This window comes from Schistocerca gregaria, chromosome 2 (genome assembly GCF_023897955.1).
Source record: "Schistocerca gregaria isolate iqSchGreg1 chromosome 2, iqSchGreg1.2, whole genome shotgun sequence".
NCBI lineage: Eukaryota > Metazoa > Arthropoda > Insecta > Orthoptera > Acrididae > Schistocerca > Schistocerca gregaria.
Window position 1 is genome coordinate 775,862,807 of NC_064921.1, and position 15,641 is coordinate 775,878,447.

Below are 15,641 nucleotides of genomic sequence, written 5' to 3' on the forward strand. Positions count from 1 at the left end.
TTGGAACAGTAAAACTTATCAATATTTCCCAGCCCTTTAGAAAACAAAACTTAGTAGAAAAAAAGAGCATGTTTTGGAAAGATCTTTAATGTGCAACAAGACGTACATTGCATATTTTCATATTACGAAAGTATAAGTCTGAATTCGACCAAACACTGCATATTACTTTCCGAAGCATTGAAGTCGAGATTGGGATGAACTTTTGTAAGCCAGTCATAGCTCATGTCACATGATCTCACCAGCGCATGACAGCAGATATTCAGAGCATAGGACACGTAATGTAGTCAACCAATAGCAATACCACTGTTAAGTACCGCATATACACGAATAGGAAAAGTTAATGGTATAAATTAATATACATAGTGTTGCTACAAGAAATCAAAGCTTTCATATATAATATTGGTCTTGAAGATTAATATGCTGCAAGAGAAGCTAAGCTTTTACATATAATACTGATCTTTTTTGGAAGTGTTACACTTTAAGATACATCACACAAATGTGACAGTAAAATTTTTAATAATGACATAAATGTCTGATCTTCTGGGCTCAAAATTTTTCTAAATGGTCATCCTCAAAGAGTTGATTTTTAAATGAGAGGCAATTCATTGTACATTCTCGCACACAGTTCAGCTTGCATAATAGGAAATTTACTTTGAAAGTAACGCTTTCCAAACAACCATTCGCAATATTTTCCCACGACCTGTTAGAAATAGGTTCACTTCAGCAGTTGCCAGAGAGCGCCAGATAACAGGCGTCACCGCGCTTGCACAGCGATGATGATGCAGGAAGTCTGTATGCTCGTTAAAAGATCTTACATTTTATCATAAAAGAAACAAAACATCAGAATTTCGAGAACCACACTAAAATGCGTAATTCGGCTTACAGTGCACAATCGTATGTCCAGATTCGGACGTGAGTTTTCTTGGAGAACCAGTACTGTGTTATCGCATGTTCAGTTCTTTATTATGGCATAATGCCATAAATGCTAGAAGATGAAAAGATGCACTTTTGAAATGCACCAAACAGTTGAAACTAGCCAATAGTGTGGAATTAAACACTTCATTTCAAATAAATTTACTGCCTCAGTGGAAAAGATTAATAAAAGCAAAATTTCTTTAGCAAACCGACAAGAATAAGTTCACTGTTCTACAAGGCGATTAATGCATGACTGTCAGAAAGGTGGAAATAAAATCTGAAACTAATAACATATTTTAGCCTTCAGTAATTATGTGAATGTATTTTAATTCACTTGATAGCTCCCAGCCACAGAGATACATTTTGTTTTCATTTGATGTGAGAGCAATAAATGAAGAGGAAACAGCAAAATCACTAAACGTAAACATGGGGCACGTAGAGACTAGCCACCTCCCCACTAGAACTCAGACTTCTCTGTGCATCAGCAATACTAGATAGTGGTCCCCACCCCCTTCCTCCATCGACCATTTGAGGTAGAACAGAAAAAAAAGACTTTTCAAAAATATTTTCATTTTGTAGCGCACATGCTTCTGAAGCCTCTGATATATAAAACATGTGTTCGAGGAAATGTAAGACGTTATTTAGTCTTAAGAGCACCAAAGTGCAGTGCCACACTTCTCCACACAGCATTCTTCTATCAAATGTCATCATATTTCGCTAAATGTTCAAAAACCAACAAGGATGCATTTCAAAATCATATGAATAATTGACAGACCAACACGCACTGGATACTAGGTGCTTATTCCTCAAGAATATGAATTCTTGCTGCCCAGAGCAGATACCCAGGTTTGTCCCCATGGAATCTGGCAGCTTGCGCGCACCAGCCAAATTTTTCCGGGTAGCATCTTGCTGCTACTGCTTATACAGCTAACAGCCACACTTCCGTAGCCAGAAACGGGAGAAGGTACTACCCATGCGTGATTCAACTGTGCATGCGTATGAGCCTGCTCGCTTCTGCTCAAACGAATCTAATGTAAACAGTTGCAACGTCACACCCATTGAATGCAATTTGTTGTTATGAAGCATTTCACATTCTTCATAAAGCCTTTGACACATTTTGCTGTTGGCACACGCTTGTATGAGCACTGTGTTTTGTGTTTTGTTGTTGTATATGGCGCATTTCCTTTGCAACTTAAGTTTTATTTTCATTGTATTTTTCCTTCCCCCCTATCTCTCTCATTCATGTTTTATTGCTGCAATATTATTCTGCAGTAGGGGAGACAGTAATATCCTTTGTCAGAGTATTGTTTCTTACCAGTCAAAATTACTATTTAACTAAAAACTAAAACAAAACTTAAATTCTCAGAATTCTAAAAATTCCTGTGTTTTCCCCGGTTTTCTCCCGGATGAAAAAATTCCTGGGTTTTTCCTGGATCTCCCAGTTGTCTCGGGTCGTATACACCCTGAGCTTTAAACGGTGACTCTAGGAATACACTGTAATCCCCTATGTATCGACCACAGAGGGCTCTTGAGAATAAGATTAGAATAATTACTGCACACATAGAGGCATTTAAACAATAATTCTTCCCACACTGTGAATGGAACAGGAAGAAACCCTAATAACTTGTACAATGGCACATACCCTCTGCCATCCAATTCAAGTACAGATGTAGATGTAAATAGCAACAGACATGGATACTGTGTGCAAAAAGTGTTGCAAAATATAGTTAGTAGCAACAAAGTAATAAATTTAAATGTCTTGAATGATGTGGTAGTTTTTCATGCATTTCAGTGTTTATAACGTCGTATCCCCTGAACTAAGTGTTGTATGATGATGTAATTTTTCTGGTACATTCAGTGGTATATATGAATACAGTCAGCAGAATGTATCGTGAATACAAGTAGTAGTAAAGAAGTAATAAATTAAAATGCCATACATCATGTGGCAGTCTTACAGCATGAACAGCAAAAATAGTAAAAAAAAAAGTTTAATAAAGGTTTGGAATTAAGTGTTAAGTTTGCTGCAAGTGTCTACGTGCTCTCACTCTCAAATACTGACAGTGATTCTTTGCAGACTGTAAATGACATGTGTACCAAGTTTGGATGAAATCAGTCCAGGAGGAGGTATTGAAAAAACACACACACACACACACACACACACACACACACACACACACACACACACACACACACCACCTATTAAACTATGGGGTCAATTTGAACCAAACTTGGTACAAATTTCACTCAAGCTGTTAGCACAGGGACCGTGCTTTTGAATGTCAACAATGAATGTGCCAAGATCATCTTGCTGCTGAACGCTCAAAAACAGTGTCAATTATGCATATGGTTTGTGTGCCTCAACATGGTATACGCAATCGCAAAGCTCTTCATCGGCTGTACCTAGGTCATAAATCACACCATTAACAAAATATGTGTATGTAAAATTTCTACGTTATCGCTACTAAAATGCACATTTTCTCCCTTGTACATGCAGTGTTTATGTTGTTCTGCCTGCAGTGTACTTAAATAATATTCATATAAATAATTACTTCAATATCCATGTACATGCTGTTAGGCAAAGAAGGAAGCACCATGTCCAGTCAATTACGAAACTGACATATAAAAGTTTTGTAACAAATACAGCAATACAAATTTACAGTAGTTCTCCCCATAAGATAAAAATTCTTTCATCATTTTCACTTTTTAGTAAAACCCCAAGTCACTCTTACTTGACCACTGTTGTTGTTCTGTAGCACAATCTTTAAAACATGTGAATTACAAGACTTAAAAGTAGTATGGGCAAAATATCTTACTGCAAGTTGTCCTGTAGATTAAGCCTCAGAAGGAGTGCACTTATATTCACATAACATCAAATATTACTTATATAAACTAATAAGAAAGCACTGGTCAATGTTCAAATGCATGTTCAGAATATCTGACAAGCCACACTTTTGGAAAGACTCCTCAATGTGCTACTCCATGCTAAGCTCAATGCTCAATGTTCGGATGCACGGTCCATGTGCTGATGGCTTGACTGCCTGAAAAGAAATTCTCTGGTGGTGAAAACCATCAGCTTATCAACGATGTTGGGGGTGGGAATGAAAAAGAAGTGTAACCCATGATGAGCAAGTATCCAGTACTTTATTCAACCAGTATATGAAACTGAGAGCAATTAGTCACTTTCAACACCAACCAGTATATGAAACTGAGAGCAATTAGTCACTTTCAACAGACTAACAAGTAATTTCAAAGCTGTAAAAATTATTTTGCTTACTGACACCACCCACAAAATGATGAAAGGAAAGAAGTTTATTACTTACAACATTTTCACTGTTCAGGCATTACAATTGCCGCATCGAGCATGACGTTTTTATTTACTACTCCTTTATGACTAACTCTGTTCCTAATAAATTTCACAGAAAGTATCCACATATGCCGCTGAATAAACCTGAAAAATTGTGCAACACATAGTTCAGAAGATAAAATCTCATGAACATTGAGCTGCACAAAAAGGAAACTTCATGGCAAAATCCACTAGAGATACAGGTGAAATGTGTGTCAATAATGTTATTAAACATATGTGAAATATAGTCATTTTTGTGTACACGGGCGAAGTTGCAGATAAAATTGCGGATAGAATTGTGAAACATGTACTGAATATTTTAAGAATAAGACTGTAAACTCCACTGATGCCACCTCCTCCTGAATGAGATTTCAGATGTACTGAACAACAATTTGGGCATAAATGGAATAAACTTACTGTGTTGGTGGTACAATGGAAAACATGGAACACACGTGGACTGCTGTTTTTTAATTACAATGATTTGTTTTCAGTTGTTCTGAATAGAAAATGGGAAAAAAGAAATGTATGGCACAACTTGACTACAAAGGAGGATCAGATAGTAGGACACATCCAGAATCATCAGTTCCGTGATGGAGGGAAATGTGGAGGAGGTAGAAATTGTAGAGAGGCACCAAGTATCGGGTACTGTAGGCATGTTCAAATGGATGCAGATTTCAGGACACGTGCAGGGATGAAGTGGTTTGCACAGAATACTCTGTTCTGGAGAAGTACATCAAATCAGTCTAAACACTGAAAGATGCAGCAGCAGCAACATATGTCATTACCTGAAGACTGTACTTGCCAGTGAGCACAGTTTTCTTCTGCAGAGCCAGGTTTGGGGGAAGACAGCCTGGGCTTATTTCCCTCAGGTCTGCCAACTCCCACTGCTGTGTCACAAACTCCTGCATTTCAGAGTAATTGTACTGCAACAAAAATCTGCAGTAAGGACAAATTCCAGGTAAGTACAACACAAGTACAATTATCTACCAACAAACAAACAACATAGGTCAGTTTTTTTTCCTTTTTTTAATAAAAATTATAAGCCATTTCCACTTGTGAAATGTTAAGAGGAATCCTAATAACAAAACGCATATCAAAATTTAAAAGTTACCGAAGCATTTTCAACTTCATTTCACTCCCATTATTCATTTACACAGATCACACAGAGTGCAATCTTTGAGATGTGGAAAAAAGTCAACGACATACATTTTGTTTATGTGCAATCCAATGCAATGACCTAACATTATGAAAGAGTGTTGTATTATGGCAATAATTCTCATTTTTATTTAAAACACCACATTTAATGTTATATTATGGCAATAATTCTCATTTTAATTTAAAACACCACATTTAAAGTTTTAATGAAGATACTCTTCAACAGAGCAGAAGCAAGTGCCCAAAAAAAAAGTTCTATGATTCCACTATACAACCTTCATGACATTTAATATGGCCCATCAGTTTGCTGAATACATGTGTGTCCATGCACAGTACAACCACACATTATTCTCAATGTGAATCATGTTGTAGATGCCTGATGACTTTGGGCTTGTGGTAACTGTTTCTGACCTCTGTCAAGCACAGCTAGGACACAACACGTCGTAACAATATAACAGTTATAGTAAGCAGAGTTTGTCCCTGCCTGTCCCCCTGCCCTCTTCCCACTCACATCTCACACAGCAACCTGTAAGTTAGGTTGCAATAATATGCTTCTGCTCCCAGTAATTCCTGCGAAGTGCAAGGCTATATTGCACATCTCACACGTGACTCCTTTCTGTACTAATGTTTACTTGTTGCAGTCTCTGCAGAGGTTGTTTTAGGTCCTAGTATTAGATGTCATGCTATTCACTATTCTTTAAGAAAAGATACATGTTGGTAACAATAAATAATTATACATCAGGGCGATTTCATCTCAAATCACACAGGTCAAGAGTGAATGTTTCATATAACTATTTAAAAGTTTGCTGAAAATAATAATAATAATAATAATAATAATAATAATAAATGTTGAAGTTCCACATGATATCTCCCCAAAACCACAATATTTTGACTTTCTGCTGATTTGCTACAATGCTACAGACCTCTCTAAATGAGAGTATTTGTGAAAATGTTGTAACGAAAGGAAAATTGTAATAAAGAAACCAAAAGTGATAAGAGATATAAATTTATTTTCAATAAATACTTTGTTCCCAATACCATGAGACGTGATTAATACACACACACTTCTGAGCTTTTTTTCATTTTTTTAAAAATAAACTAGAAAATTTGTAACTTTTTCAAATTTGAAAATTATGTTTTGAAACTATGAATAGTCACAGAATGTTAACTGCCTTGAGAAATGATAAAGTGTAAGGACTGCTGTTAGCCATGAATATTGACACATGAAATTCTTAAACTGTCAAAATATTTTTATATAAAGATGAAAGAATCTGAAATTTTTTGGTTATTCAGAAATAATTTTCATGGTACATTAGTTGGTCACTGTACTTAGGGAATGTACAATCACAGTGGGCAGTACTTGTCTGTACAAAATGTGAGACATTTTTTTGGTACTACTCTCAAGATCAAAAATTTTAAATTCAGGTTCTCCTTTTTCATTAGGAGATATAAGTCTCTTATTGACTTTGTCATATATCTTGTTACCTTTTTAACTTTTTTCACCATTTTTGCTAACAGGGACATCAGCATGGTTAGGGGACTTGCCTGATGCAATCTTTGTAATGAATTAGGTAATGTTCCAGAGCAGTAAGTGTATCTTTTTGCACTGGATGCCCACAATAAGAATCTGGGTGTGCCCAAATATCTTCCTCATTCTTTATTTTATGAGCTTTTGAAATCAAATAATGTGAGGAAGTGGGTATGTATTTATGTATCTGCTGCTTAGAGCAGCTATCTGGTAACAGTGTCAATAACTGTACCTTCTCAGTATAGGTGGCTGCTGAGATAGCGGTATTTAGATTTTGAAACCTCACATCAATTTTTATGTGCAGGTCCTGCACCAAGTGCATCTACATTATACACGTCACAAAGTTTTGATGATGTTGCTCATGTAAAACTTGTTTCAATTTCTTCCATTTTTTGTTTTACATACTGTTTCCTCATTCTGCTTCTTACTTTTCCTGGACATTTAAGAGGGGATACAGCAGGAGCTGCATTCAATGCATCAGCAACTTCACACCCAGGAATATGAACATCTACACTGTTTTCTTCAGTTTCACATTCGAGTGATTGTGATTGTTGAGGTAGGATGTCACTAAATTTCTTCTTGTAGTGAATCTAGCAATTCCTGCACAATGGATGTGATGCTAATGCCCTTACTTGAGGACCACGATATTTCTGCAACACCTCTGACAGATTTCCAACAACTGTGAAGTGTTTTTCACTTTCCTTAAACACCACCTTCTTGTGTCTTTTTTCATGGTCTTCACATCTCACTCTTTCATTAGTGCATTTCCTCACTGACATTGTATTCAACAAAAAGTTCAAACCAAACACAAAACTCGAAGTAGAATGGTTTATGTGCAAGTCTTCACTCATCTGTTATACACAGAAGAGCACCGGAAACAGTGTTGCCAACATGCATATTTTACACTAGAAATTCAGTGATGCAAAATATGCAGACTGTTGAAAATTTTTTTAACGCTTTACACAAAAAAACACTGCCTACTGTGTTTGCACAGCCTAGTAACATATTAAACAAACAATATTTGATGTAATTCTCATAAGTTTTTGGATGGGGATTTTTGAGTAAATATTTCATAAAAACTCGTAAAATGCATTTATTTTACATTTTTAATAAATATTTACGTAATAGAGATACCTGGAGCAGAGAAGATACTGTTTATAGTTACATCGCTAGTGTATGGCAATATGACAGAAAAGATTGCCTGTTAAGTTTCCTAATTAGAAAAGAAAATTTAAGTGGAAAAATTAACTTAAATTTCGTATTTTCACCTTAAATTTCTAAGTTAAAGGAAGCCATAAGTGAGCAGGGGCATAACATTTACAAAAATTAAGATAAAACGAAATTCATGACCATGGGTTGACATGACCTGTATGATCTGAGATGAAATCACACATCAGGCAGTCAAAAGAGACAAATCTTTTTACACCATGCTGTCAGAACATGCTATTGGAAAAGTCTGAGCAAATTTTTGCAAGTCCACACCATCATCTACCTGTCCCATTCTGATCTGTGGCAATACAAGAATTGACGTACTTTTTCGTACAAGCAAACTCCAGTCTTTAATTTGTCCTTGTCTCTTAAGAGACTGTTTCAGGGTTCCAACATCTCAATTCTCAATCTCACACTCTCCTTGGATCACTGTTATGGTCAATGGTCCATGAGAGTGAGGGAGGGACAGGGACAGGGAGGGGTAGGGGGAGGGGAGGAGTGAGTTTATAGTACGGAATTGAATGGCGCAAATTTTGTCTGAAGGCTGAGGAACAACAAAAGTTGACTGGTGGTTCTGAGAAACATGCATGGATATTTAAACAAACAAAATCTGAACGCACAGTTTGTTATGCTTGATTTGTAAACAAGAGTAAATGGACAACTGAATGGGCCGTTCTCATGACATCCTGATCATGAAAATAACTTTTTATAAAAAATTTTAACTAGTGATGAGTCTCGAGTTGTGTGAAACTGCACTATCAAAAATCTAGGGTCAACATGCACTGATAGTGTTTTTCATCAGCTGTGTTGTCATAATTTTTTTCCGTAATGGGTTAAGGAACGCCATGACATGTATTACTGAAGAAATATTTGCATGAACCATTCACTATTTTGTTCATTGTCCTTTACTGGTTTTAAGTGTTTTCATACCCCTCTGCTGAATATGCAAATTAAGTTTTGATACATACAAGAAATGAGATATAAAAGAAAAGAACGACAAAAGTATTGAGAGCAAGCAGGAGTTCTATTTTTGTTTTATGTAGTAAAACACCAATTGTACCATATAGAGAGACAAGTAACATGCCACAAAATGATAAAGATGACACATCTGATAGGATAAATAGTGACTGACTGCTGCAAATACTTCCATAGCAGCAGTGTAATTCGAAAGGTATTTATAACCCTAAGTAGAACAGTAAATTAGAATTTCCATCAAAAAGGGTTAAAACATTTGCTAGTTTGATGTTGATTATCTTCCCACCACAGCACAATATTTTGGTGTATGCAGCAGCAATGAATCCTCAATCTTTTGTTTAATACCTAGTCTCACAGCTGCACCATCCATCTTATTCACCATATTTGTCAGCTTCGGCTATTTCCTCCTGCTAAAACTTACAATGGTACTGAAGTGTTCGAGATTAGATCTGCAGGCTAATGCATTGTGTCAAATTGTTCCTATTTTAAGTAGGCCTGTAACCAGTCAAAATCTTATGTCTTTCATTTTGAAATTGTTATGACCTTAGACTGACAAATTGTTGAATGCCATGTATGTACCATTTTTACAAGAGTATAAGATGACTATGAATATTAGATGACCCCTCTTATTTAAGAGATTCCTTGGAAAAAAATAATATTTTTTACATAGTATTACTAATCAAAATTACAAAATTTTTAACCAGTGTCACCACAACCACCACCACCACCAACAACAACAACAACAACAACAACAACAACTTCATCACCACCACTATCATCGTCATCATCATCGTCATCACTGGTATCTTCATGTGTAAGCTTACTGGTATTTCTTCCTTCCTGACACTCCTCCCAAAGTATGTCATCCCCAAAACTTCTGCAGCACTAGATATGCAGCACTTTTTGAATCCTTTCAAAATAGTTTCACTTTAAATTCTGTCCCAGGCAGAAAGGATCCACTGGTCCACCATGAATATTGAGGGTTTTTTCAACTTCCCACCTGGAGTGAGTACATTATCTCCTTGAAGAAGCCATACACTGTACAGCAGTCACAAGCGAACCATAAAAGGTCTATTCACTACAACATCCATTACCTGAAGTTGTGAAGTCATACAACCAGGAATTATTACAAGGTCTGTATTGTAATTTGCTATCAGATCCTTAACTTCCTGGGTGAGGTGGCACCTGAAAGAATCCAGCTCCAACATTTTACTTCTGTTAAGCAAAGAATCTGGTATTCTATTGCATTAGCATCTGGTCATTTGTCATCTATCCCTTTTTCTTGAGATGTAAAGGTAAGCTCTGCAACCAGTTTTACTTTAGGTATTATTTTCCTGCAAAGTATCACATATGGGGGAGCTTCTTTCCATCTGATAGTGCATCCAGCATTACCGTTATTCTAGCCTTTTCACTACCAGAGGTCATTATATGAACTCTTTTAATGCCCTTCACATCAACAATAACATTTGATGGCATATCAAAATAACCGGGCACTGCCATCCGCCTCCGTAGTGCAGAGGTAGCGATACTGCCTACCACACAGGGGGTCCGGGTTCGAATCCCAGCAGGGGGCTGGGTGTTGTGTGTCCATCATCACTTTCATCATCATTGACTCGCAAGTCGCCGACGTAGAGTCACCTAAAAAGGAATGGGGCCTCCCGCCCAACAATGCTACACTATCATTTCATTTCATCGGCACTGCCACTATGACCTTGTAAATACTCGTGCCGTTACCTAAGATGATTATGTGACGCTTATATACAACTAGTTTTTCATCGTATGCCGTGGGAAGCTGCTGAGCTAGCGTAGTCCTGCGTCGTAATGCAATGAGACGCAAGCAGTTGGAAAATTCTTCTCTATCTCCAGTGACTTCACTAGAATAATTGCTCAAGTAATAGGGCAGCCTTCACTCTGTTTCTCTGTCAGGTACTGAACAAACTGCTCCTCCAAATCGTGAAACCTTCCCTGCTTTGGTCCTCTGAAAGTTTGGAGTGAAAATCAGTGGCCTGTAATAATATTTACAATTTGGCTTGCTCTCTAGCTCAAAAACAGTTCATTACAAAAATGTTGCTTTTTCTTATGGTATTTTATGTCTGACTTCCGCTCACATCAGGATACGCTGTCTGCTTGCTGGTTTTCGAGGTACAGGGGTACGACTGATTTTAGTCTGACACCACATTGCTTTGTGTTATTGCATTGTGTTGTCTTTTACATCAAGAAATGCCAAGTTCTGCACAGCAGTGTGGGATTAGGGAGGAATCAACAGTGTCGAACGAAGAAACACATTGACAAAGTGATAAAATACCATATGTGAAATCAATATGTTTGTAACGAACTATTCTTCGGTCGAGAAAGCAAGCCACATTGTAATTACCTTTCATTATAGGCCAATGACGATGTTTTATTTCAATAAAACAAAATGTGTTTGATTTCAAAATAGGCATTTTCTTGTAGCTGCAAAAATAGTTTTAAAATAACTCACGTGTCAGATATGAGATATTAACACTATAGAGACTGGTCGCTTAGAAGAATATTGGGCCTAGGAAACTGGCAATTTATTCTGCCATTTAAAACGTTACCGGCACACCTGCAACTCGTGTATCTTCAAGAGTATTGCATACTAAAAAGAGCCAAGCTTCAAGATTTATATTTCGTATTTAAATTAGTTCTTTGACAGATCACAAATTTTAAAATAATGATGACAAAGTATAATCATTGTTCCAAGAACAAAATGTGAGTTATTGGGCAATTTCTTTCTCTTTAGCTTCGAAAATTTCTTGCACACTCAACAAACTTGACATACAGTGAAACTTCCTGGCAGATTAAAACTGTGTGCCCGACCGAGACTCGAACTCGGGACCTTTGCCTTTCGCGGGCAAGTGCTCTACCAACTGAGCTACCGAAGCACGACTCACGCCCGGTACTCACAGCTTTACTTCTGCCAGAATCCGTCTCCTACCTTCCAAACTTTACAGAAGCTCTTCTGCGAAACATGCAGAACTAGCACTCCTGAAAGAAAGGATACTGTGGAGCCATGGCTTAGCCACAGCCTGGCTCCACATGGCTCCACAGTATCCTTTCTTTCAGGAGTGCTAGTTCTGCATGTTTCGCAGAAGAGCTTCTGTAAAGTTTGGAAGGTAGGAGACGGATTCTGGCAGAAGTAAAGCTGTGAGTACCGGGCGTGAGTCGTGCTTCGGTAGCTCAGTTGGTAGAGCACTTGCCCGCGAAAGGCAAAGGTCCCGAGTTCGAGTCTCGGTCGGGCACACAGTTTTAATCTGCCAGGAAGTTTCATATCAGCGCACACTCCGCTGCAGAGTGAAAATCTCATTCTTGACATACAGTATTTGTAGGATTACAGAAAACCGCAAAACCTAATGAGTAAACGCATGGAATTATGTCAATGAGATAATGTTGGTTCAAACATTGATTTTTTTATTTTTATTTACATGTCAAGTTCCATATGAACAAATTGAGGAGCAAATCTCCAAGGTCATGGAACGTGTCAGTATATGAAATTGCAACAAATAAAAGTAATAACACATAAAAATAAAATGTTAGCAGCTATAAGAATTAGTTTTATTTTTTAAGGCATTTTGATAGCAACATTTATTACATTCGCTGTTTTCTTCGAAATAATCCTGGAAAAAGACAACAGAATGTAGCACCAGTCAAGAGGCAGATTGTGAGACGTAGAGGTAGGTCGCCCGTCGAGAAAATCGTGGCCACCTATACCCGGGCACGTCTTTTTGACTAAGAGTTGCGGTCCGAGCTATGCTATTGCTTGGTGTCCAAAGCTTTATTGGCTCTGATTCGTAATGTTATATGATATGATTGGCTGACGAGTCCTGTTCTGTGACTGCCTGATGGAAACAAATCAGGGAGCCGCCATCTTTATTTCATTGCTTAAGAAGCCTGACATATGCTGTGCTTGAAGATTTTTGTTCTTTAACTTACACATTACGAAAGTATGTTGTTTCAATGATACACCGCAATTACGATCTCTTCAAAACACGTCAGTTTCAGTATAGTTAGTTATACTAAAGAGGCAGGCCCCCGTGGTCTACTGGTCAATGCATAGTGTCGATCCCGGGTTCGAAACATGCCTCCGCTTAAATGTTGATTAATAATCAGCACTGGCGGCTGAAGACTTCCAGCATAAGAAATCACCCTCATTCTGCCAACGGCCTTGACAAAGAGGGATAGAGTGGACACAGATTCAGGACACTTTCTTGTCCTCGGCACAAGGCACTGTCCCTAATGGCGGAAGAATCAGCAATGAACAACGGCAAGAGAATGCAAAATGCAATGCAAACCACTGCCTTAAAGAGACACAACGTGTATCCACAGGACATGTGGCCTGTAACTGAAAAGGTGTCATGATGATCTCTCCATAGGGAAAAGATTCCGGCATAGTCCCCCAATCGGATCTCCAGGAGGGAACTGCCAAGGGGGAGGTGAGCATGAGCAAAACGATTGAATAAACAATGAAAGGAAAATGTCGAGGCATGGAATGTCAGAAGTTTGAATGTGGTAGGGAAGCTAGAAAATCTGAAAAGGGAAATCCAAAGGCTCAATCTTGGTGAGTAGGAGCCAGTGAAGTGAAATGGGAAGAAGACAAGGATTTCTGATGAGATGAGTATAGGATAATATCAACAGCAGCAGAAAATGGTGTAACACAAGTATGGTTCATCATGAACAGGCAGGTAGGGACAAGAGTGTGTTACCGTGAACAGTTCACTGACAAGGTTGTTCTTATAACGATAGTTCTGGTATACATGTTGACGTCGCAAGCTGAAGATGAAGAGATAGAAAAGTATATAAGGATATTGAAAGGGTACTACAGTATGTAAAGGGAGATGAAAATCAAATTGTCATGGGGGACTAGACAGCAGTTGTTGGGGAAGGAGTCGAAGAAAACATTACAGGAGAATATGGGCTTGGGACAAGAAATGAGAGAGAGAGACAGAGTAATTGAATTCTGTTATAAATTTTAGCTAGTAATAGCGCATACTCTATTCAAGAAACGCGAAAGGCGGAGGTATACTTGGAAAAGGCAGGTGATATGGGAAGATTTCAGTTATATTACATCATGGTCCGACAGAGACTGCGAAATCAGATACTGGATTGTAAAGCATACCCAGGAGCAGATACAGACTCAGATCACAACACAGTAGTGATGAAGAGAAGGCTGAACTTTAAGAGATTAGTCAGGAAGAATCAATACACAAATAGGTCGGATACAGAAGTACTAAGGAATGACGAGATACACTTCAAGTAGCTCAGTAGGCAGTAGAGTTCATGAGGAATGGACATCTCTAAAAAGCGCAATCACAGAAGCTGGAAAGAAAAACATATGTACACAGAAGATAACTGCAAAGAAGCCAAGGGTAACAGAAAAACATACTTCAGTTGATCAATGAAAGAAGGAAGTACAAAAATGTTCAGGGAAATTCAGGAATACAGAAATTAAGTCACTGAGGAGTGAAATAAATAGGACCTGCAGGGAAGATAAGACAAAATGGCTGCATGAAAAAACACGAAGAAATCGAAAAATAAATGATTGTCGGAAGGACCAACTCAGTGTACGTGGAAGTCAAAATAACCTTCATGGAAATTAAAAGCGATAAGACAGCGATGTACAATATGTACAAGCCCCAAGAAGGAATAATAAGAGTTGATGGCCAAAACGAAGTTCTTGCATTACAAAGGGTGTAAGACAGGGACATACTCTTTCGCCCCTGCTGTTCAATCTGCACATCAAAGAAGGAAATATGAGAAAGGTTCAAGTGTAGAATTAAAAATCAAGCAGAAAAGAAAGGATATCAATGATAAGCTTCACTGATGGCATTGTTATCCTGAGTGAAAGTGAAGAAGAATTACACGAACTGCTGAATGGAATGAACTGTCTAATGAGTATAGAATATGGACTGACAGGAAATTGAAGAAAGACAAAAGTACTGAGAAGCAGCAGAAATGAGAACTGCCAGAAACTTAACATCAGGATTGATGGTGACGAAGTAGGTGAAGTTAAGGCAGTCTGCTACCACGGCAGCAAAATAACCAATGACAGACGGAGCAAGGAGGACATCAAAAGCAGACTAGCACTGGCAAAGAGGGTATTCCTGGCCAAGAGAAGTCAGCTAGTATCAAACATGGGCCTTAATTTGAGGGAGAAAATTCTGAGAATGTATGTTTGAAGCACAGCATTGTATGGTAGTGAAACATAAACTGTGGGAAAACTGGAACAGAAGATAACTGAAGCATTTTAGATGTGGTTTTAGTTAAATGCTAAAAAGTAGATGGCCTGATAAGGTACGGAATGAGGAGGTTCTGTGCAGAATCGGAGAGGAATGGAATATGTGGAAAACGCTGACAAGGAGAAGGGACAGAGTGGTAAGACATCTGTTAAGATATGAGGGAATGATTTCCAGTTACTAGTGGGAGCTGTAGAGTGCAAAAACTGTCGAGGAAGACAGAGATTGGAATACATCCAACAAATAATTGAGGACATAGGTT

At 37.9% G+C, this 15,641-nt stretch overlaps 1 protein-coding gene across 1 annotated transcript in view; it reads right to left on the reverse strand.

Annotated features, from left to right (window-relative positions):
* Nucleotides 1-15,641, reverse strand: part of LOC126335017 (recQ-mediated genome instability protein 1-like) — a 116,410-nt gene that overhangs the window by 86,507 nt on the left and 14,262 nt on the right. Inside the window, exon 2 of the mRNA XM_049997843.1 lies at nucleotides 5,044-5,181. Within this exon, the coding sequence (XP_049853800.1) occupies nucleotides 5,044-5,181 (138 nt within the window). The remainder of the gene's footprint in view (nucleotides 1-5,043; nucleotides 5,182-15,641) is intronic.